Raw genomic sequence first — 22,996 nt, forward strand, 5'->3', positions numbered from 1 at the left:
GATAAGTGAATCCTTGTTTTTTCAAACTTTCTGACAAGTTTTTGGGTTAACATGGATGGGGACATTAAAACCCTTGAGGTTTCCCTTGTAACCTTCACGACAGGAAATGGGCATGCATCTTGGTTTATTTCAGTTTCTGATTTTAGTTCTTTTAATAAGTGCTAAATATGATTCATTCAGTTATTTTCCAGCATGTTATTTCTCCAAACCACCCATCAGCAAGTCTGAACCTGTCTGCTTGTTGTTCTAATGAAGAGATCTCAGCCTCCTTATCAGCAATGCCTCTGGGACACAGGCTAAATTCTACTATGATAAATCAATTTAGACTAGGAGAGAGCCCTAGTGATGGAAAGTTATTTTGTTTGATCAATACTTGCCTGATGTACAAATGGACATGGTGGAAAACCAAAGTTAAAATCTTATTTTTATTTGCATTATCATCACTATCATTACAAAAAGGAACAATGTAAATTTGCGAGAAAACGTATTTTCTTTTACTGGATGGCTAACCCATTTGTTTATTCGGCAGTTACTGAATATCTGTTGTGGGCATGGGGGCCAACAGTCTGGGCAAGGGTAGGGGTATGCTGAGTTTCTGTGTGTGGTGGTGGTGGCAGTGGGGTGGGAGCTGGTGGATGTGTATAGAAAGCTAGGCAAATAAATCTAATGTAGTATATTGCACAGAGCAAATGAATTTGGGGAACAGGCATGGGATCCCTAAATCAATCTGGGCACCTGGTGAAGGTTGACGGAGTAGAGCAAGACTTCCTGATGAAGGTAACACACCTGAGCTGTTTCTTAAAGGTTAAAGAAGGATGTTGGGCAAAAGAGAAAGAAAAGGGCTCTCCAGACAGTGTGACGTATTCCAGGAGCATCAAGCAGTTTGGAGTTACTGCAGCTACTTAGTATGGAAGTCAGGGAGTGATCTAAGAGGAGGAAGAGACGGGTGGGAGAATCCAGGGCAAGGAGAGCTGGATATCCGATATTAAAGAGCCTGGCCTTTATTCGGTAGCAGTGGGGATCCTAAAAGGTCTTAAAGTCCTAAAAGGTCTTAAAGTAGGGAAAAGACAAGGTGAGATTTGTGTTCTAGAATGATCTCTCTCGGCAAAATTTTGAAAACATGCGTCCTTGTTTGTTGAGCAATTAAACCTCCAGATAATTCATGTGAAGAGGAGCAAAGATTTAGCGACTTAGATAGAAGTGAAGTTATCTTTACTAGAGAAAAGTTGAAAACAGCAAAAAGGTCCAACAAGGCAGAAATTAGAAAAACAAATTTTAGTCAATATATAAAATGGAAAGTATATTTTAGAAACACTGAAATGAGGTTGTGGATAAAGAAACTACTCATGACACATGAAATGGAAAAGTGTGACAAAGTGGTATATTCAGTATGACCTTGTGAATGTTTATTGAGACTTTCATACATATATACATGTATAATGTATACACTGAATACTGAATAACATGTACCTAGGTATGGACATCACTGGATAGTGGCATTAGGGATGTTCAGTTTTTTTCTTTTTTCTTTTTTAAAAGGGGGGTAATTTACCCCCTATTGGTGGGGGTAAACATTTATTTATTTATTTATTTATTTATTTATAAATTAACATATAATGTGTTATTTGTCCCAGGGATGGAAGTTCAGTTTTTTTCTTTTATTTAGCTGAATTTTGTGATTTCTATTTTTTAATTATTTATTTGCGTGTATTTTTTAAAAAAAGATTTTATTTTCTTATTTGTCAGAGAAAGAGAGAGAGCACAAGCAGAGGGAGCCACAGGTAGAAGGAGAAGCAGGCTCCCTGCTGAGAGTGGGGCCCAATGCCAGACTCCATCCCAGAACCCTGGGATCATGACCTGACCCAAAGGCAGATGCTTAACTGACTGAGCCACCCAGGCAACCCGTGATTTTTGAATAATAAATATTTTTTACTTTATGATAAGAAGATACATTTTTTATTAAAGATTTTATTTATTTATTTGACAGACAGAGATCACAAGTAGGCAGAGCAGCAGGCAGAGAGAGAGGAAGGGAAGCAGAGAACCCGATGCAAGTCTTGATCCCAGGACCCTGAGATTGTGACCTGAGCCAAAGGCAGAGGCTTTAACCCACTGAGCCACCCAGGCGCCCAGAAGATACATTTTTAAAAAATATTTTACACAAAAGCCGGTAATCGGCTACTTTGGTAGCTGTTTAGAGGAAGACAGAAATCAGGAATGCCAATGTGGGGGTGTATATTCCATCTTCCATTGTATTATCTCATGGAACATTTTGTGTTGTATTTCTGATTCTAATTTCTGTGACTGCAGATACCTTGTAAGGAGAATGAAAGGCATGACTTTTATTGATTTTTCTGCATTGAGTTTGGGCACAAAGTTCACACCAGAGTCTAATCACTCTTCTACCATTGCTTTGTAGCTGTAGGGTGACAGTCACCTGCTGCTATTGGCCTGGTTACAAAAGGTACTTCTTTGCTTTGAGTCTCTGGACCAAATTTTATTCTTCTCTGAATCCTCTTCCTAAATAGGTCTTGACTTCTACACTTCCATTTACATTGACCAGTTTTAGCAAAAATCCTGTCGAGATGGTTTAGACATCATCCACATCCTTGATATCTGATCACCTTCCTCATTTCCCACCAGTCCCCTTATCTGCCTTCAGCAAGAATACTGTTTTGGGGCACCTAGGTGGCTCAGTCAGCTAAGCCTCTCCTTTCAGCTCAGGTCATGATCTCAGGGTCCTGGGGGTGAGTCTTGCTTAGGGCTACTTGCTCAGCCGGGAGTCTGCTTCTCCCTCTCTCTCTGCCCCTCCCTCCCTGCCTCTCCTGCCCTCCTGCTCTTGCTCTTTCTCTCAAATAAATAAATAAATGAATGAATAAAATCTTTCTTAAAGAATCCTGTTCAGTCACATGAGCAAAGAATTGCACTAGTCATTTAATAATTTTCTACCCACATTTCACCCCCATCCCACCCACATTCTGTTCTTGCCTATAAATCCCCAACTTTTCCTAGTTGTATTTGGAGTTGCGTCCAGTCTCTCTTTTCCAGAGCAAAGCCCCATTGCAATGGTCCCTATACATATCACAATAGTAGGCCCTGAATAAACTTGGCCTTAGAGTGCTTTAGTAAGTGTCAGAATAACTTTTTCTTGAACAGCTTTTAACAGGGTAATTCTATCCCCAAGCCCGCTGCTCAGCTCATAACCCCGGTGACTCCACTGCAATCAGCTTTTCTTGAGACCTATCAGATTTCGGTTCCTGAAGTCATTTACATCACCCTCCAGATCCCAGCCAGCTCTTTCCTAATCCATTTATGTTGCCATTTATATTCACATGCAAATTTCACAAATTTTGCTTTGGAATAATAATTATTTTATTGTTTTTTTAATAAGTATTTTTATTTATCATTTTTTTTCCTAGCTGCATTTTTATTGTGCTTTCTTTCATTCTGGCTTTATGACATCTCCTAAAGTAGTGGTTCTAAAATTTTCAGGTGCATAATGCTAGCTGGGGAGCTAGCTAAACATGTAGATTCTCAATCCCCACTCCTTCCTCATTTACTCATTCTGCTTCTGGGCTTGGAAATTTGCATCGTAATTGGTGCCCTGAGTAATTCTGGTGGACGTGGTTCATGGACAACACTTTGAGAAGGACACACCTCTTTCCTCTCCTGGTCTACACAGCATAGCACGCTTTCCTCTCCCCTGGCCCCTGTTCAATGGCTCTAGAAAACTGCATTAGACAGCACTTGTAAGAACCAGGATCCACAGACTCCAGAGGAGTAGTAAATGACCATTGGGTGGTCCCTGGTACCTCTGAAGTTGCAAAGATATTTGAGCATGCTCTCTTTTCTGGTGAGAAGGTCTCTAGCTTTCATCAGATTCTCAAAGAAATCCACCATCCACAAAGTCAGCCATACAAAGCCATTAAACAGACCTGTGCCTTGAAAATTATCCTTCCACTTGCTATGTTTCATGTCTGAATTTTGTGTAGTTGAGATTGTTTTCTTGGAGTGGGTCCATGTCTGGGTGCACATTCCATTGCCTTGGCACAGGTAGGAGAACATACCCTGGAAGGGTGGTGCAGGAGACTTGCCTGTTGACCACCTCCTTCCCCCTCCCCCATCATCCTTTACCTTAGCATTTTTCTTTCATTTACATTGTTCATCATCCGGGCCTGTCTCACCTTCTTTGGAAGTAACTGTACAGCCTCATTACTGTTCAATTCTGTGCTCCTCAGAATGTGCTTCACGTAAGAAACACACAAGTTAAAAGGGGCGGGAGAGTAGCTTTATGTGTTTCTGTCTACATAACTGAATTTAATGCTCCCAGAGAGATTGCGAAATAAATCGTTTTTTATTTTAAGTCTCTAAAGCAGTGAGGGAAAGAAGGTGCAGAAACGGTTTTGGGTATGCATCCTTGCGGTCAGAGTTTGGGCACAAAACTTCGATCAAGTCTTGACCTTGGGTGGGACAATCAAATAGGTGAAGCAGCCGGGACTCAGCCTAATCCATTTTGGTGGTGGGCAGTTGTGGCTCTATCCAGGTCCCAGAGGCAGCATTTCGACAACATGCCATGTTCAGCGTCAAAGGCGCAAGCTGTCATGGTTAGCCCATGACACGGAGGTGGTGTTGGTGGTGGCCTCAACAGCCCAGTTCTATGGCATAGATTTTAGAGATGTTCCTGGTTGTACAGCTTTGGTGCCAGGCCCTGCTGCCCTTCTGGAGGGTTGGGAGCGCCTCAGCCCACTTTCAGGAAATTGCTTTCTGCTGATATTAACCATACCCGGTTGCTCTTGGCTGTTCCCTGCAAACATACCAAGGGCAACTTTGCTTCCACATCTTCCCAAGTCCATTTTCTCTTTCTGAATGACATGCCTTTTTATCTAATGTTATCAGAAATTCTACCCTGTTTAAAAAATCATACTGACAGTTCCCTCTTTTTCTTTCTTTTTTGCTTATTATTTTTCATGGAAATTTTCAAATGTACACAAAAGTAGAGAGAGTACTGTAGTAAACTTCCATAGTACATTACCCGGTTTCAGCGTTTATTCACATTTCATCCTTCCTTTCCCCACTTTATTGGGGATAGAGGGAGAGGAGATGGAGTATTTTATGGCAATTCCCAGATATCATATCATTCCACCCATAAATACTTTATATGTATCTCTATAGATAAGAACTTCAAAAATAAGATAAGCACAATGTCACTATCACACCTAATAAAATTGCCAATAATTTTTAACATCCAATTCCTGTCCATATTCATACTCTCCTAGTGTGCTCTGAAATGAATTTTGATAATTAGTTTGTTCACATCAGGCTCCAGATAAAGTCCACACAATGTATTTGAGTGATATGTATCTTTTTCCAATTTATTTTAAAAATTTCAATATAATTCACATGGATGAAGGTCTTTTATGTCTTCGAAAATCTAGAGCAGTTCCCCCTTCCTCTTTATTTCATGCTATTTATTTGTTGAAGAATTTCCCAATGTCTTGTAGAATTTCTCAATTTCTGGGATTGTCTGGTCACATCCTCATGGCATTATTAACATGTTCCTCTCCCTTTTTTCCTGTAAATTGGTGGTTAGATCTAGGGGCTTGATTAGATTGTTTTCATGTTTTATGTCCTAGATTTTTCCTTTCTTTTTAAAATCTATCTATCTATCTATCTTTCTTTCTTTTTTAATAGATTAAGCTTGGTCACATCACATTCTCCCTGGGTTACAAGCCTTGACTCAACTCCTGGACTATGAGTCTCTTGAGGGCAGAGAAAAGGTTAAATACTTAACATAGGCCTCTGTCTGTCACTTGTGTGTGTTCAGTGCATATTAAAGTGAAGACCCTTGCCCGTCTCTTCTTATTATTTTTTTAAAATATTTTATTTATTTATTTATTTGGGAGAGAATGAGAGAGAGAGAGTGAGAGAACACACAAAGAGGGGGAGTGACAGAGGGAGAGAGAGAAGAGTCTCCTTTTGTCCATCTATTCTTGCTGGATTTTTTTTTAAAATTCTTTATTTCAGAGAGAGAGAGCGAGAGAGCGAGAGCACACAGAGTGAGAGTGAGAGGAGAAGCAGACTCCCTGCTGAGCAGGGAGCCTGATGTGGGGCTCAATCCAAGGATCTTGGGATCATGACCCGAACCAAAGGCAGACGCTTAACCCACTGAGCCACCCAGGCACCCCTATTATTGCTGGATTCATACGAGCTCAAATGAAAGGGGCGTGGGGTGCCTGGTGGCTCAGTCAGTTAAGCATCTGCCTTTGGCTCGGGTTATGATCCCAGGGTCCTGGGACTGAACCCTGAGTTGGGCTCCCTGCTCAGCAGAAAGCCTGCTTCTCCCTCTCCATCTCCCTCTGCTGCTCCCCCTGCTTGTGCTCTCTCTCTGTCAAATAAACAAATAAAATCTTTTTAAAAAAGTGAGAGGTGTGTGTGACAAGCATTTGCAAAAGAGTAAAGTATTAAAATATGGGTAAGTGTGACAATAATTATAATCTTTTGTATGTTTTTTCTTTTGTACTTTCAATAGACACAATCTCTGGTCGAAATGTATGAAGATACTGACTTTTATCACCTTTTTAAAGAAGAGGTATCTATTCCTAGGGCTAAATCATTATCGAAGAGGGGTTACAGTGCCATCTATCAGGTGGCGAACTTTTTATTATGTGGATTAATGGTATGGCTTCCCATAGGGAAGTGTCTAAAGGAGTGAAAAGTTTTTAGAGTGATTGATTACTCGAACTCTTTTGGTTGCAAGTAACAAAAATCTAAACCATAGTAGTATCAGCAAAAAGAAAGAATTTTAGGCTTGTATCTCTGGAAAACCTAAGAGTATCTGTTTCTCTGATTGTTGATCTTATCTCATGGTCTCAGTTTTGGTCAGATTCCCTATGTGGCCATAAATAATTAGTTTTAAGTTGTCTTCCTTGGAACATCATACTTTCACACATCGGTCTTTCCTGGTTGCCCTACAGAAAAGTTCAAAGGAGAACTTTTAGTCATGTTAGTGTCCTCTGTCCATCTCTAAAGGAATCGCTGTTGCTAAGGAAAAGGGGCCATTTATTGGTCAGGATTAATTCACATACCCACTCCCATTAGGTGGCAGATGACATTCTAATCAATAATTCTGTCACATGTGATAGAAGAGAACGTTTCCTTAAGCCGGAGCAGATGAGACCAGAAGAAAAGGTGTAGGGGAAAAAAATACCGGTTATCTGTGTGTACCTCAGGGCAACCTTAGCTCAGAGCCCTACCCTACAGGTCTCTCTGGAAGGTGCACTTTGTTGGAAGTAAATTCAGGGCTCTTAGCTTTCTCGACAGTTCTTTTTCCCCCTTCAGGTTTAGTTCATTTGGTCTACTAGTTCGTTGGTCAAAGAGTGCTTTGATGTAATGAGTGACATAATGGACTATTTCATTACAGTTCTAAAGAGGTTATACACTGCAGTTCTAACATGAAGTTCTTGATAACCTTTAAGGGGTCAATGGAATCTGGGAGAAGTCCAATCATCGGTCCAGCCTCCTTAGAGTTTTATCCAAGGATGATCATTTAGTTTACTACTTCTGGAAGGACAAACACACAGATGAAGTGTTGGTCTGAGAGGAATATCTTTAAGATACAATAGATGAAAGAATGATCATCGGGCAGCGTTTCTATAGACCATAAATCACTTTCCCTTGCATTTGACCTTGCAACATCTTCTAAGACAGGTTTGCCAATCTCCTCTGTTACAGATGAAGAAATTGAGGTTTCTAATCATCAGTGACATGCCCAAGATTACAAAGTGCTTTAGACAGGGATTTAAGGATTTCAACTTTGAGTCTCATAAGTTTAAATGCCACCCTCTAACTCTACTGCCTCCCTGATGCCTCTAAACATTTTTAAAAGAAGGAACACATCCTTTTGGAACTAATCAGAGGGAAGGTCTGGAGGTACAAATGAGCCATATCTAAGCCTGTTATTTTGTTACCTAAATGGGTGCCAGAAAGCTCAGGCGGGAGGAAGACACCTGAACAATTCATTCACCCCCAAATTCACTCCTGAATTGCTAGGAAAATCTCGTTTGAACTCCCAGCCAACTGAGAAATTAGAGGCAGACAGTGACGACGTTGTTTTGTAACTTCGTGCCTTTTAAAATTAACAGAAACTTTCAAGTGCTGCTTTAGATTAAAAGTGGCTAACCGGATATAGGGAAAAGAGCCACTCAGCAGGATGAATAGTATTGTAAAAGCCCAGACTGAGTTATAGAAAAGGAATGCAGAAGAAAAAATTTTACAATAATGTTTTAATTATAAAACGAAGGCAAAAACCTTCACTCCATTCCAATCCGAGGACAAGCTGATATGTCGCAGAAACACTGGGAAGCATACAGCCTGATAGTAAGTCCTTTTATTTTAAGGCAGGCTTGAAGGCTAAAACTTTCCAGTGCCCAAACCCTTCACGATTAAAAAAAAATATATATATTTTATTTCATTACGGAGCTGGCGTGCCCTCGCAAATGTCTGAGCTGGGAGTAGGGGTGACGGGAGGAGGGCAAGGCTGAGTCCATTCTTATTAATATTAAATAGCCAAGTCTGTACCCTTGAAGCAAGTGGGGAGAGAAGAGCGAGAGGAGCTGCTGACATTGACAATGAATCCAAACAGGAGTTGCAATAGCGGTGTCCACCACGTTGCCTCTGCCCCCGCCTGGCCTTCTGGGAGTTGTAGTTTTCGCGGGAGCGGCTCCCCTGGCGAGCCTGGATCACCCCGTCCGGGCCGAACTACAGATCCCAGGCAGCGCGCGACCGCCCGCCCCTCCCGCCCGGGTGCGAGTGTAAACTCGCCGCGCCGGGGCGGGCGGCCGCGAGCGGGCGAGCGGGCTGAGCTGGGCACTGGCCGGGGCGCACCACTCCGGGGACCCAGGCCCCGTCACCTTCCCTTTGCCCCGGGGCTCTGTTCTCACTTTCGAGCAGTGGAAGGACGGGAAGCGGGAGCCATGCAGTCGGAATCGGGGATCGTGCCGGATTTCGAAGTCGGGGAGGAGTTTCACGAAGAGCCCAAAACCTATTACGAACTCAAAAGTCAACCTCTGAAGAGCAGGTGAGTGGTGACAGCTGGAGGGAGGCGCGGCGGGCGGCTGGGGGGCCCCCGCGCCCCACACCCTGGGGCGAGGAAAGCCGCTCGCCCGGGCTCTGGGACAAGGATCCCGTGTCCTTGCCCGGGGGCAGAGGGCGAACTGCCCCCCGCAATTGGGGGCCGCGCCTGCCGGGCCGGTACACCCCCGGGGGGTTCCGCCCAAGTGCGCGTCGGGGGCGCTGCGGGCAGCCCGGGACGGCCGGCCCAGGTGAGGGGTCCCTTGTCGGGGATACCAGCTGCTGAGATCGGGTGGGGGCTGGGGAGGGACCTGGCGCGCAGGTGGGGGAGGAGGAGCGCGGCTCCCGGACGCTGTCCGGGTGGGAAAGAGGGAAAAAGAGAGTTTCTCGTGAACCCCTTTTCTGGAGATCCTAGCGGGTTGAGGACTCAGAGAGGGAGTGCTTGGTGTGGATTGAGGCGCGAGGGAAGCAATTAGTTCGTCTGTTGTCGCCTCCTAGGAGTCGGGCTCCTCTGGGAAAGCCCGCCCCTGGCCGCCTCCAGGTGATGCTTCCCGAGCCCCGCCTCTCACCTTGCAGACCTCGCCACCCGCGCGCGGGCCGGTTTGGGGCCGCGGGTGGGCGTGTCTCTCGTCCAGGTTAAACTCCCTAGGCAATAGAGTTCCATTCAAATCCAGGCCTTCCCTGGAGGGGAAGAAGCCTTGGAACTGGAGGATATTGGGACACACCTGCTTGGCAGGGCCCCTGCTTGGCCGCGACACGTGTTTTATTCGCTGGGGACTGCTCCAAAACTTTCTGGAGAGAAGTGAAGACACCCGCTGGTCTGGCGCCCCACCGCGTCGAGTGCCCACTTCCTATGCTACCTCCATTTCCACTCGTCCGTCGGAATGGGTTGGGTATCTTCCTTTCTCTGTCCTGTGGTCCCTCGGGGCATTTCCACTGTTTACCAAGGGGGAGATGGTGCTTTGAGGTTGTGATAGTAGAGAAGAATTTATGTCCACCCCTTTCAGTTGAGAAAGGAGATGAGGCTCTACCGGGAAGTTTCAGCAGTGCTTCTGTACCCATCTCAAACCTTCCTGCCTACCCCTCGCAGTGGGCAGAGTCTGGGTGAAGGGGCCTGGCTGGCAGAGGGCGAGAGGTTCCAGAAATCAGGGTGGAGGAAGAGAAGGGCAACTGAATCAGGAGGGAAGTAGTACAGTCTTTGCTTCTGGGGCGCGTGGGGTTGGTATTTGCTCTGGTGGCAAGCAGCACCAGGTTCGTTTTCCTTCAGGGCTGTGTCAAGACTCTGAATCCAAGTCTGAGAAGAAAATCTGGGAACGACATACCCACTGACTGGGCTGCTAAAGCAGTCTCTTTGCAGATGCTTGAAGGGGATTGGAAGGAAATGCAGCTAGATGCCTAAAACCAGCCTTTAGTTGATGGTTTCTCTTCATAATGGCCGTTTTGTGTGTGAGCATAGATTGTGTGTGTTGGGGGTTGGGGGGTTTTGAGTAATATTGTGTAAAGGGTATTGTTGGTTATGCTCACTGGGGCTTTATGTGCATTCGGCTGAAGGGACCAGTGTTTTACCGAGCAGTCTCTGCTTTTGCTTCTATAAGCAAATGCTTACATGGCCAGAATGAGGGAGTGAGTGTTTGAGTGTGTGTGTGTGTGTGTGTGTGTGTGTAGTCCTGAAAGAAATGAATTAACCGGACTGTTTGGAACATTTTTGATGGGAGCTGATACATAACATTAAATGAGTTTGAGAGAGTGAGGAAAATACCATCTGGAAAAACCCAAATGAGTGCCATGAAACTCATGTTGAAGGATTTGGGCCTGTTCTTTTTCAGAGTCGGCAAAAAATTACTTGCAAGGGTGAACGTCCTCGGTAGCTAGCTAGCATGTGTAAGGAAAAATGTGGGTACGTGGGAAGCAATGGCTTCACACGTTGAAGCTAGAAACAGGTGCGGGACAGAACCGGTATGGAGAGGAATGCTAAATTAAAAAAGTTGTTGTAAAACTTGTCTGTGGAGCAGACACATGCTCTTTGAAATAAACCAGTTAAATAAAATCTGTGAATAAATATATGGGGTTGGCAAAATTTCCCTATACTGTTTTCCACAGTTGTCTAACTTATTGTCATCGGCATCTGTTGTGTGACTTTAAAAGGGCTACATGTTGTTGGGGGCCTCCTCATGGCTTTTTGTCTGAAGTCTTTGCCAGGGCACCTCCCTTCTTGTAAGTGTTGGATGGAAAAAGCAGAAATGGAAAGGTTAAGACTGCCGTAGCCATTTCGTCTATCAGTTATATTCTCTGGATTGTGTCTTGGAGTTGAAAATGTGTTCAGAGTCGGCCCACCTCTCAGCAGCTCCTCTGCTCTCTCTTTGGTCCAAGTCCTCACCAGCCTGTGCCAGGGTAATTGCTGTAGTCTCTTAACTGCTCTCTTGCCTTCTCCTCTATACCCTTTCTGGTGGATTTTCTACACGGAAGCCTTAATGTTCCCGTTAAAATTGGTTCTCGAGGGGGGCAGATTTTTGCCCCCCAGGGGTCATTTGACAATGTCTGGAGATATTTCTGGTTGTCCGAATGAAAGGGCATTGGTACTGGTCTTCAGTAAATGGAAGCCAGAGATGCTGCTAACCATTCTGTAATGCACAGGAGAGCCCCGGCAACAGAGAATTATCTGGCCCTCAATGGTCATCGCCAGTGCTGAGAAACAGTGAGTTAAAACATGCCACATCATGCCATTCTCTGCTTAAAATTCTCCAGTGGCTCCTAGTTTCAGTATCACTCGAAATCCTTTAACTGGCAAAAGGCAGCCTATATGGTCAAGCTCCCTGTCAGCTCTGAGTTCATGTGCTGTCGCCTAGCTCATTTCATCGCTGTTCCTGGAACACTCCAGACCCCTCCATCATAAGGCCTTTGTATGTTGTTCTTGCTGGTGTCTCTGCGTGGACCATCTTTGCCCAGAGAGCCATAGCGCTCACTTCCTCACCAACTTCAGGTCTTACTTTTAATATCCTTAGCAAGCCCATCCCGCTACGTACAATTGCTTTCCCTCCAGACTCTCATCTTCCTTGCCCTGCTCTATTGATTCCATAATATTTATGTTACAACTGACTCTGTCGTTTTTAATATGTTATGTTTATGTTTCTCCCCAGTGGACGGCCAGCTTCAAGGGAGCAGGGTTTCTGTCTGTTCCTTGTTTACTGTTGTGTTCCTAGAATCTAGAGCAGAGTTTCTCAACCTCAGTGCAATGGATGTTTCGTGCTGGGTAATTCTTTGTTGTGGGAACAGTTCTGGGCATTTGCATGACGTTCCGCAGCATCCTTGGCCTCTGCCTGCTCGAGGCCAGTAACCCTCTGCCCCCAGTTGTGACCACTGGAAATGTGTCCAGACCCTGCCAGATGCCCACGGGGGCACAGTCACCCCTCTTTCCGAACAGTTGGCCTAGGACATTGCCTGGCACAGTAATGGTTCGTTGTTTGAACAGGTGTTACTTTTCTCCTTTAGGACTCCACTTAGGATGGGGTACTTGGTTCCGATTTTGCATTCAATATTGCAGCCTTTTAAAACAGGTATCCGCCAAGGTCTCTCCAAAGAGGAGCTTATGTACTCTTTGTTCAGGCTAAGCTCAGATGTGCAGGTGTTTCATGAGGAAAGACAGTTTCATTCCTAAGCCAGACCTCCTGGCCTTTAGGAGTGTGATGCTTCTGGGTTTAGATCACGTGAACCCCCTTTTGGTCATATTCAATGGCAAATCTGTGTTTGAGGAAGGCACATGCCATGAGGGAAGGTTCTAAGGAAGAATTGCTTGCAGTTTGGTTTCCTCAGCAAGGTTTTGTTTGTTTGTTTGTTTTAAAATTTTATTTATTTGAGAGAGAGCACACACAGAGAGAGAGAGAGAGAGAGAGAGAGAGTGAGAGAGTTGAGAGGGAGAACCAGACTCTCCATTGAGCAGAGAGCCCCCCCCCCCCCCGGGGGCTTGATCCCAGGACCCTGGGATCATGACCTGAGCCGAGTCACCTCGGCACCCACCCCTGCATCACCCAGCAAGGTTTTTGAAGCCTTTGTGTGTTCTCCTGGGAATGAGCTCGGTGGGTGGCGGGGGAAAAGTGCCAGATATCAAGGGTGAACCCAGAATTCACACATGGGCACAGTCCCATCAGGGAAACACATGTGGAGCTGTTCAGTGCGTTCCTAGCAGTGCAGGAACTCTCTGTAGGGCTTTGGGATCTGAAAACATTTTAAAACATGGTCACATCTCTCAGGGTTAAGGTTCTCTCGTTCACTTTACTAGGTGTGAAATTCTGTGGCTTTGTAGTCACTAGTGACCCGTTCCTGGACAGACACCAGAATTGACTGAATCTATTTCCAGTTTCCTCTCTTCCAAAATTTAATTGCATTTGAGGTAACTGTTGTCTAACTTGCTGCAAATTAGAAATGGGAAGGAGAGTGAGTCTTAGGTTTATTATGGCAAGATAGGATACAGCTGTAGTTCCCAAATGCTGATTCATAGATGTGTGAAGTTTTCACAGGTTCGTGGTGAAATGAGAAAGACAAAGACTATTGTGTCACACGCACATGCACACTCACACTCACACGTTTTAGTGTAAGTCCATTGCTGTTTCTTGGATTTATTCTGAGATTTTGTCTCCTGTCTTCCTATTAAAAATACCCTTTCTGAACCTGCGTGTACTCTACTCTGTCTTTCCTTCTTATTGCAGGCTGGGACCCAGACACGGTGGTAGTTATTTTGCTTAACCATAAAGCCAAGGGCAATACCCTAGGGAACACTGAAAAGACAAGATTAGAAGGAACGTGGACATCTGAACGAACTTGTGGAACACAGCTGGCTCTCCATCTGATCTATCAGTTCGAACTTCTACTTGAAAGAGAAATCTCTCTGATTAAAATCTTTTTAAATATTTTATTAACTATATTTAATATAAAATATTAATATATTTAAAAATATTTTTAGAAATACACTTTTTTGAAATGATAATACATTCTTGGCAAAACAAAACTGTCACTCTCTTACTGGTTTCTGAGAGTTTTCTTGATTTTTCTGTCTGTCCGATCTGCCGGGAACTGCCAGCATTATTCTGACATCACTGTCTCTAACTAGCTGGGTGACCTTGGTCAGGCTGGGTGACCCCTGCCTTCAGTTTATTCATCTGACTAATGGAGGCCTGCATCCTAGGGGTCTTAAAAACAGTAGCCGTGACATTGACTGTGGGAGAGTATTAGCATGGTGCCAGGCACATAGTAAGGGTTCAGTAAAATGCTAGCAAATGGTGTTCTGGTTATTAGTTATTACTTCTTTATTACTAAGCACTGAGTTCTGACATTCCAGAAGGTGTTTGCCTTTGGTTCTCTTTGGCTTTCTTCCCTAAGGCCAGAGTTGTTGGTGAACAACCACCAGTCTCCTAATGAATACCACCACTTAATGAGATATTCAGAGACATTTTTTCACATTTTATATTTTTGATCCAACCCATAAAAATTTATTTGTGCTGGTTAAAAAAAAAAAAAAGCAGTTGTGGCCTCAAACCTCATATTCAGCACGTGTCTACTGAGCTCTGGTATGTGCAAATTAACACCAATAAACATAGTTAACATTCATGGAGCACATACCCTGTGCCAGGGTTTTTATGTCTGTTTTTATGTATGTGGACTTAGTCTTTGCAAAAACTTGCATGAGATGATAATAATGAATAAAAACAACTAGGATGTTAATTATAATTTTTGAAACTGTGATTCTTGCACAGTGCTTAGTACCAGCCACACTGTATATTTTGCTTGTATTAATTCAGTTAGTTTTCCCTTCAGCCTTGGGTGTATGTATTTTTATTATTCCTATTTTTTACAAATATTATTTATTTGAGAGAGAGAGAGAGAAGCAGACTCCCTGCAGGAAGCCCGATACGGGTCTCATCCCAGGACCCAGACATCATGACCTGAGCTGAAGGCAAGATGTTTAACCGACTGAGCCACCTGGGTGCCCCTTATTATTCCTCTTTTACAGGGAAAGAAAGTGGGATATAGTAAGTGGATGGGCCTGGTTTTTACCTGAGACTGCCTGGCTCTAGCCCCAAGCTCTTGTGCACTAGCCACATAAGAGGAGCACGCACAACCGTGCAAATGCAGCACTGTATAGATCTGTATGTTCTCCAAAGCTCCCAGCGGGGGAAGGAAAGAACACATGCCCCAGCTAAACATACGAGGCAGAGTGTGAGCTTATGGGGAGGTGGGCGTCAGCAATCGGCCTTTCCCAGACGAAGGGACATTGGAAGCCAGTTTTGGGAACAGGTAGGGATATTTGCATTTGGCCTTGAAGGTCAAGCAATACTCAAGCATTATTTCTCTACAACATTCAATAAAATGTTAGACCTCTTGGAGGACATGTCCAGTTCCATGGACTTCTGGGGTGTTTGGTTGCCTTTTAAATGTTTCAGCAGACTCCCGAACCTTCCTGAGGGCCTGGGAGCGCCTGGTGGTGGCTTCAGAGGGAGCCATGACGAAGCGCTCCATGCAGGCTTTGCCACGTGACTGCTGTATGTGTGTTCAAGACACTTAGCTTCTGGGCCTCAGTTTCTTTAATGGTAAAATGGGGTCAAGAGAACCATTCTCTTACTTTTGGGATAAGTTTTAAAGTGGAAATAAAATCTGTTAAAGTGCTTTGCGGAGGGCCTAGCACATATTAATAACACAGTTCTTTCTTTTCTACTTTACCGTGGACATTTTGTTCTTCTTTATGACAATAACCCAGACACGTATAGATCTGTGAATCTGAAGCCAAATAGGCAAGATCGAGGTGCCTCACACTGGCAGGTGTTCAAGTCTTATTATGCAAATGAGTTTTGTGGTATGATTAGATGGGAAATTTGATTAAAGTGGATTGTAAGTGTTGGTTCTGCGTGTTATTAGAAATTTCCTTTTCCTGAGTGTGGCTATTTATGGACTTTATTTAAGTGTATGTATGTGTGTGTGTTTTTAATTGCCTTTGAGTTCTGCAGTGCAGTTTGCACAGGCTGATGTTTATATCTGCTCCAGTTGTGCAAGAAGTGGAAAATATCCTTTTTTTAGAACAGGTCACATGTGCTTACTGTCAGGAATAGGACCTCAGTGTAAAAAAATGTATCTTGGGACAAATCAAAGTTACTAAATTTCTCCCTCCAACTGCTTTGTTTCAGAACTGGCAGTATTAGGATAAATAATAGGGGAAAAAAAAAAACACTCAGCTATTTTTTTTCGGGGGGCATTTTTCAAGGACAGTAAGCAGGAGTTTCATTTGTTTTGTGTATGTGTTTGCATGGGTGTTTTAAGTATGAAATGTACTTTGCTGTTAGGTTTGTCTCACCAAAGTAAATTACAAAAATATGTTTGACTCCACTCCAGTTATATGCATAATTTGGAGAAAATAATCAAGAAAATGGGTCAGAGATATTAAATGGAATTACTACAGGCTTTTGTTAGTGTAAAGACAAGTCGCAGTTTGTAAGATGGTTTTTGTGAGTCTAGCAAACATTTCTAGGGCGGGGGATTCCACTGAGTCATGAAGTCTGTCTTTATGGAGCCAGATATAGGCTGAGGGCAAGAAGACCTGCAGGCAGGTCTGAATCTCTTTTGCGATTCCTCCCAACCCCCCCCCCCCCACATCCTGTTCTCTGTTCCTGAGGTCTTGGGGTGAGGACCAGGCTCGTCCTTTCTCTAGGTTGATTCTCGAACATGGCTTCCTTATTTCTTTCCCTCCTTTGGCCTTTCACGCAGGCCACGAAGAACAAAGGGATACACCTTTGCGGTGTTCATGCGAGACCTCTGTCCTGAGATTCAGAACCATGAGGTCCTTGTCTCCGAGTTTCAAAATTTCCATGGGCTTCTCAAACAATGGGCGCTCCCCAAGTGTGTTGCAGTGAAGTTGAGGCAGGGGGAAGAGTGGGGCAAAGGTGAGAGAAAAACCCACAGGGAAGTAAATGGAACCTCAGAATCAGGAGGACCCTAGTGTCCTCCCCAAGGTGTTTCTAAAACATCCCTCAGTCACTTTAAGCAGAGGCTGTCTAACTTTGGGTCAGAAGGACCTCAATTTATTTGTTTTTCCTTTTCTTCCTCCTTACAGAAGTTATTTATTAAGTGCCAATGGTGCGTCAGGCTCTGTGCTGGCCGCAGGGAATCAAATGTAGAACCAGACAGGCCAGGTTCCAGCTACCATGGCGTTCCATTCTGGAGATGGGAACATAGTTAATAATGTACCAAATAAATGGACAGTATAATTTTTGTTGCTCAACACGGTGCAATTGATACAGTGTGATTGGGAAAGAAGGGGATTTTTTGATTGGATCTGTTATCAGAGCCCATGACCTCACGGAAGAGGGGATTTTGAGGCAAGACCTGCGTGTCTGAAAAAAAGTGTGCAGATCTTGGTGCTACCACTCACTAGCTGTGTGACTTTGGACAAGTTACCCAACCTCTTCAAATGTCAGTTCCCTAACCTCTTTGAATCTCAGTTCCTTCTTTTGTAAAATGGGGGCAGTAGCTACCTTGTAGGGTTGCTGTGTGGACAAAAGGAATTGCCTATAAAGCCACTAACATTAGGCTTCACCTCATAGGTGTTAGGAGACACACAGGACTGGTTTAAAGCCATTCATGAATAGTGGAGAAAAATACAGACATTAATCTTCCCTGTAACTGTTTATAACTTGGATTTAAGTGTTTTCCTAATGTTGAGTGAGTCACAGATTTATGCTTGTCTTTATAAACCTAAGCTCGGACTGAAAGTGGAGATGGTCTTGTTATTTTTATTATCCTTTCTTTCCTCCAGGATCATCTTACTTGAGTTGTCCCCTTGCTCTTTTCACTGTTGTTGCATTGAGATCATTCATGTTTGACCAGGCTTTGCGTAGGAATGGTTTCTGGTTGGATTTTGAATTAAGTTTTGGTATAAAGGAGAAGGCCAAGGGCCCTAGAATTAAAACGTTGAGCTTAATACAATATACACATACACCACGAACAGTTCTTACGGAACTCCTGACTTGCAGTCCTGTGTTTCAGCCCCTAGATCACGCTTCCTCTTCACACTGATGTGAAAATGTCAGTGTTAGTGCAGAAATGGAAATTCAAGAAGCCTCTCTTCCCACACAGCACCTCAAGCTTTCATCAGTGTTGACATCTACAGGCAATAGCATGTTTTTAATTCAACAACTTAAAACAAAAATCTTCAAAGCATTCGAATTCCAGTAACTGTGTTCTTTGATTCAAGTACTCATGGAGTGGTGACTTTCAAAAGGAAAAATCCTGGGTCATGTGAGAACAAATACTTTAAATCCAAATGCAGTGGGTTACAGGTCTGTGGAGTGCACGGGTAGAATCCTGTCCTTCTATAAGAAAATTGTGGTTTGTTGAGCAACTTCAGGAAGGCATCTGTGGCCTTTACCCTCGCCACCCCCGCCCCTTCCCCAAAGTGGGATAACTTGCTGAATCATTCACACGCATTTGTCTGTGTTCCTCCGTGATCAAAGGCAGAATGGGAAAAGTGGTTTTCTCCACTGTTGGGAATGTAGAACTTACGTTGTAGAACGTTTGCCTTCTAGGAAGCTTAACTTGTTTGGGTGAGAAGAAGATTTGAAGTTGGGAAGATTCATTTAGCCTGATGGCAGAGTTTATCTATGAAATTACAAACTGACAGATAGGAATGCTGCATTTCCTTTGGTACCTTTATTATAAAATGTTCCTAAATAGAAACTGGTTTCAAGACACATGTTTTGGGGCACCTGGGTGGCTCAGTGGGTTAAAGACTCTGCCTTCAGCTCAGGTCATGATCCCTGGGTTCTGGGATCGAGCCCCACATCAGGCTCTCTGCTCGGCGGGGAGCCTGCTTCCTCCTCCTCCTCTCTCTCTCTCTGCCTGCCTCTCTGCCTACTTGTGATCTCTGTCAAATAAATAAATAAAATCCTAAAAAAAGAAAAAAAGACACAGGTTTTTCAGAGCATACATTTCAGTTTTGTAACTGGAGATTTGAAACTTGATGAAAGGAAAAGCAAGCAGAAACCCTTAAGATGATTTCCTGTTGAGCTTGGAACCTAGCGCAGTCCGTTAAAGCCTACTGGAGGATCACAGTGAGATCTGGCCACACTGTCTTACTTGCATCTCTCCCAAGCAGCTGGAGAGAGTACTCTAAAATTGAGTCAGTGAACAGCCACACAGATAATGCAACAATCCCTCCTCCATCAAAAGAATCAGGTACATTTTTGTTTTGCTTTTTAGCCTTTATAGTTTTTCAGCAAAAGATGGAAAGGTGCTGTTGCTTTGTTGTATTACTGAGCCTGCATAACAGCACCATTTAAATTTAGAACATTGGCACCTTGGCCGGTAGAACCCTTTGCAACTAATTTATAATGCTTTTGGCAGAGAATAACTATGAATAAACATTAAAATAGTGTTGGCCAGTTAGGGTCATTTACTTTCAAGGGAAGAGGATGACACCAGCCATGCATTCTTGAAAATTCCATTTATTTAGTTTTAAAAGAAGAGTTTGCAATAGCTTAGTGAAACAGTACCTAAAAATATAAGCAACTAGCACGATTCCTGACATTCCAAATAAAAGTTTGTCCATTTGCTGCAAGGAAGCATGTTTGGAGAGTAACTGTTTGTGAGAAATTGGCACTGGCTTGCGTGTTGGATAATTGGTGTGTAGACTTTTTGGAACCATACCTTGCATCATCTTAGCAAGGTCATTTGTCCACTTGTCTTTAGGTGGGTAAACACTAATGATGTTTTATCTAAATAAAGGCTGTATATGTACATGCTAAATGATGGGATCCTGGAATGCAGTTTTAATGATACTGATTGCATATGGAAGCTTGAAGTCTTTGTTGATTCAGAAATGAGCCAGAAGTTTTGATGGCACTTACTTGGTCATAGCATCATAATCACTGAAAGGCGTGATTTAACAGCAGGAGGCTGAATGACAAGGACAGTTAATTGGGGTTTGTTTTTGGAGTCAGTGATACTGACTGAGTCAGTCATTCTGCTGGTCCGCTGTACCCTTCTTTCTCATTCTTGGGTTCATATACTTGGCATCTTTCTAGTCACTTCTCACTGGCAGACAACTTCCCTTTCTTTATGTGTTTTCTCTAATGGACACCTTTAGTTTGCCTGCTCATGGTCTCCTTTCCAAACTCCAGTAACAACCCCTTCCCACATGCTCAGCCCATCTGCTTCAGTTTCGCCATTCTAGGAGTGGAGAATTTGACACAGGCCCTGCCACGGTTCTTTATCATGGAGATTGGTTTTAGGGAGGTACATGTTGACTAGTGAAAATGAATCCCAGGATTTTATTAGGGTGCTAACAGAAAGATTCTCCTTTTATTTCCATTGATCTTGAACATTGGGGGAGATGTCGGGGTTTAGAATAAAGATACCTCATAGGCAGAGAACAAGCAAGTTCTCGAATTAAGTTAACGTTAGTTGGTGTAGCAAAGTGGCGTGCAACGGTCGTACGTGTAAATAGTTCCTGCTTGGCAGGCAGCTTTCCTCCACCTGGCAAATCAAGGACTCAGACTCCTTCTGTCTTCTGGTTCTCCCTTTTCCTAGGACCCTGGAGTCCTTCGTGTCTGGTGGTAGAAAGGAAGAAGAAGAGGAGAAGGCATAACTAAGGTCCAAAAGTGATAGGCCTCACTTTTGCTCAGATTTTATTGACAAGGACCAGACTCCCATCTGTGTCTGGATGCAGGGGTGGGAGCTAGAAAATACAGATGTCAGCTGGGCAGCGATGTTTGTGTGCTAGAAAAGTGTGCATTTTGGGTGGATGGCCCGCCATCTTTGCTGTGATCCTATTAGGAGTGTTTCACCTCCAGATCAAGTTGTGGCTTTCCTTGGTAGGCCTAGTTAGGCTTATCTTTGAACTTTTCTGTTATTTAACCGATAAATTCCTCTTCTAAGTATACATGGTTAGTTGGATTTTCTGCCACCTGCGTGGAGACTGTCCAAGCTTTTGTGTTGTCTGAATCCCACTCTCCAAGCTTTTGTGTTGTCTGAATCCCACCTTTCTGCAGGGCTTCCTCTTCTACATCATTGAGTAAAATCACCACCCCAGTTCCCTTCAACAGCAGCCCATCTACCACCACCACAACCTGAGAGCAGTGGCTTTTCAACATGTGGCCCTCAGGCTTGTTATAAATGCACATTCTCAGACTCTACCGCAGTCCTACTCAATCAGACACTGGTGGGCAGTCCCAGGAGTCTGTGTCTTAATAAGCCCTCCACAGTTGGTGGTGCTCACTCATGTTTGAGAAAGACTACCCTAATGCTGTCACCATAAATCCTCTGTCTCCATATGGAGTTGTGCTTATATTGCTGTTTTGGAATGAACAACTTCCGGGATTAGAATACATTTAGTAAAAAAAAATGGGGTGCTGCTTGTTATGATCAGGCTAGGGGTGATCCCTGGCAGTCATTCTGCACTGATTAAAAACCAAAAACCCGAACCCAAAAACTTTCCCTTCTAAAAAGTTCACTTTTAGATCTACCCTAATGAAACCAGGGAAGGATTCTTGATCTTCTGAATGTGATCTCTGGGTGACTTGGAGTTAACCTAGGTGCACTGCCCTAAGGAGACTTGGCCCGTACCTCAAGACAGGGTTGTGATACAGACTCCAAGAGTGTGCAGTCACATGACTGAAAGATTTGATTGAGAAATAGGGTGATGATTTTGAGCGTGCCCACATGACCAAATTGTTTTTCACAAAACTTCTGCTGAATAAAATTTGAAATACGGCTTTCAGCCTGTTTTCTTGTCTTAATGAATTCCAGACTGTTTGCAGAGCGTAGGAGCTTCCAGAACAGGGGGATGGAATGACTGGGACCCACCAGCCTCTGTCTGGTCACAGAAAGGGCGTCCTGACTTCATGGAGTCACTCCCCTTGTTCTGAATCTCACCGGGTCATTCACTTATCTGATGGAGAGGTATAGACCGCGACAGGGAAGGACAAGGCCAAGGTTGTGTCAGACAAAAAGAGCCTATAGAGAACTGCCAGACTACTTACTTTAGCAGGAAACTCAACCTTTACCCCTAATCTACTTAGACCCAAGCATTTTTTCTTTGTTTTGTTTTGTTTTGTTTTGCTGTATGTTGACCTTCTCCAGAGAAAAGGCCTGCATCTCTTCGTGTAAACTGGTTAAAAGCCCTCGCCAGTTGAAGTCTAAAGTTCTGGGTGTAACCTTTACAATAAGACACATTTGTAACTTGAATTCCAATTTGACTACGTTTAGCCTTTTTTTTTTTTTTTTAATTATGGTAAGTTTTTCTTGTAGTTTTTATGTCAGTAGCAGGCTAAATGGGGCTCATGGACATTAATATGATCTAGGCTATGGACTAATCATGCGAATTAAAAGAAATAGGTGGGTGAAGTGCTCAGCCCCCAAACCTGGCTCTTCCTGCTGAGCATTCTGGTTCCCTTTGTATCCATAGCATCAATAAGGGTTTTGACTTGAAATGACTTTTTAGTCATTTAGGAGGTAAAGGAGAGGGCCATAGATGAGAAGGGGGAGGCCTTAAATGATCCCAAAGCTGGAGAATCCGCAGAAGGATCTTTGAGAGCTGAAGCAAGTCAAGTAGTGGCGAACTGTGGGAAGCCTAGCAGGGAGGCTTTTTAAAGATGGCACCTGCTATTTACAGGTAAGGCGTTCCCTTTGTTGCCAGAACAATCTTTGTCTTTATCAACATGTTGCCTTTCATCATAATTACAGACTATAGCCAGGTGGAAAAATAAATAATAAGATGCGCTGATGGAGATTTCACAACACTGAGCAGTCTAGCAGCCGAGCTATATCGCTGTTTCCACATGGGAATCTGCCATTCCTAACTGTCAGCTTTCAACTTTGCCTCCAGTGAGTGCCTGCCTTATCTCTTCACATTTAACTCGGCAGTCTCTTCATATAGCTGTCCTTATCC

General features: G+C 43.7%; 1 protein-coding gene across 4 annotated transcripts in view; it reads left to right on the forward strand.

The window, feature by feature from the left end:
* Positions 1 to 8,808: 8,808 nt before the first annotated feature.
* Positions 8,809 to 22,996, forward strand: part of MITF (melanocyte inducing transcription factor) — a 216,707-nt gene continuing 202,519 nt past the window's right edge. For all 4 annotated transcript variants that reach the window (XM_032867370.1, XM_032867372.1, XM_032867371.1 and 1 more), the window contains exon 1: positions 8,809 to 9,076. In XM_032867370.1, coding sequence (XP_032723261.1) covers positions 8,973 to 9,076 — 104 coding nt within the window. In that variant the 5' untranslated portion in view covers positions 8,809 to 8,972. The remainder of the gene's footprint in view (positions 9,077 to 22,996) is intronic.

The sequence above is a fragment of the Lontra canadensis genome, unplaced genomic scaffold (assembly GCF_010015895.1).
Source record: "Lontra canadensis isolate GAN:19392208 unplaced genomic scaffold, GSC_riverotter_1.0 scaffold34, whole genome shotgun sequence".
In the NCBI taxonomy this organism is placed as follows: domain Eukaryota; kingdom Metazoa; phylum Chordata; class Mammalia; order Carnivora; family Mustelidae; genus Lontra; species Lontra canadensis.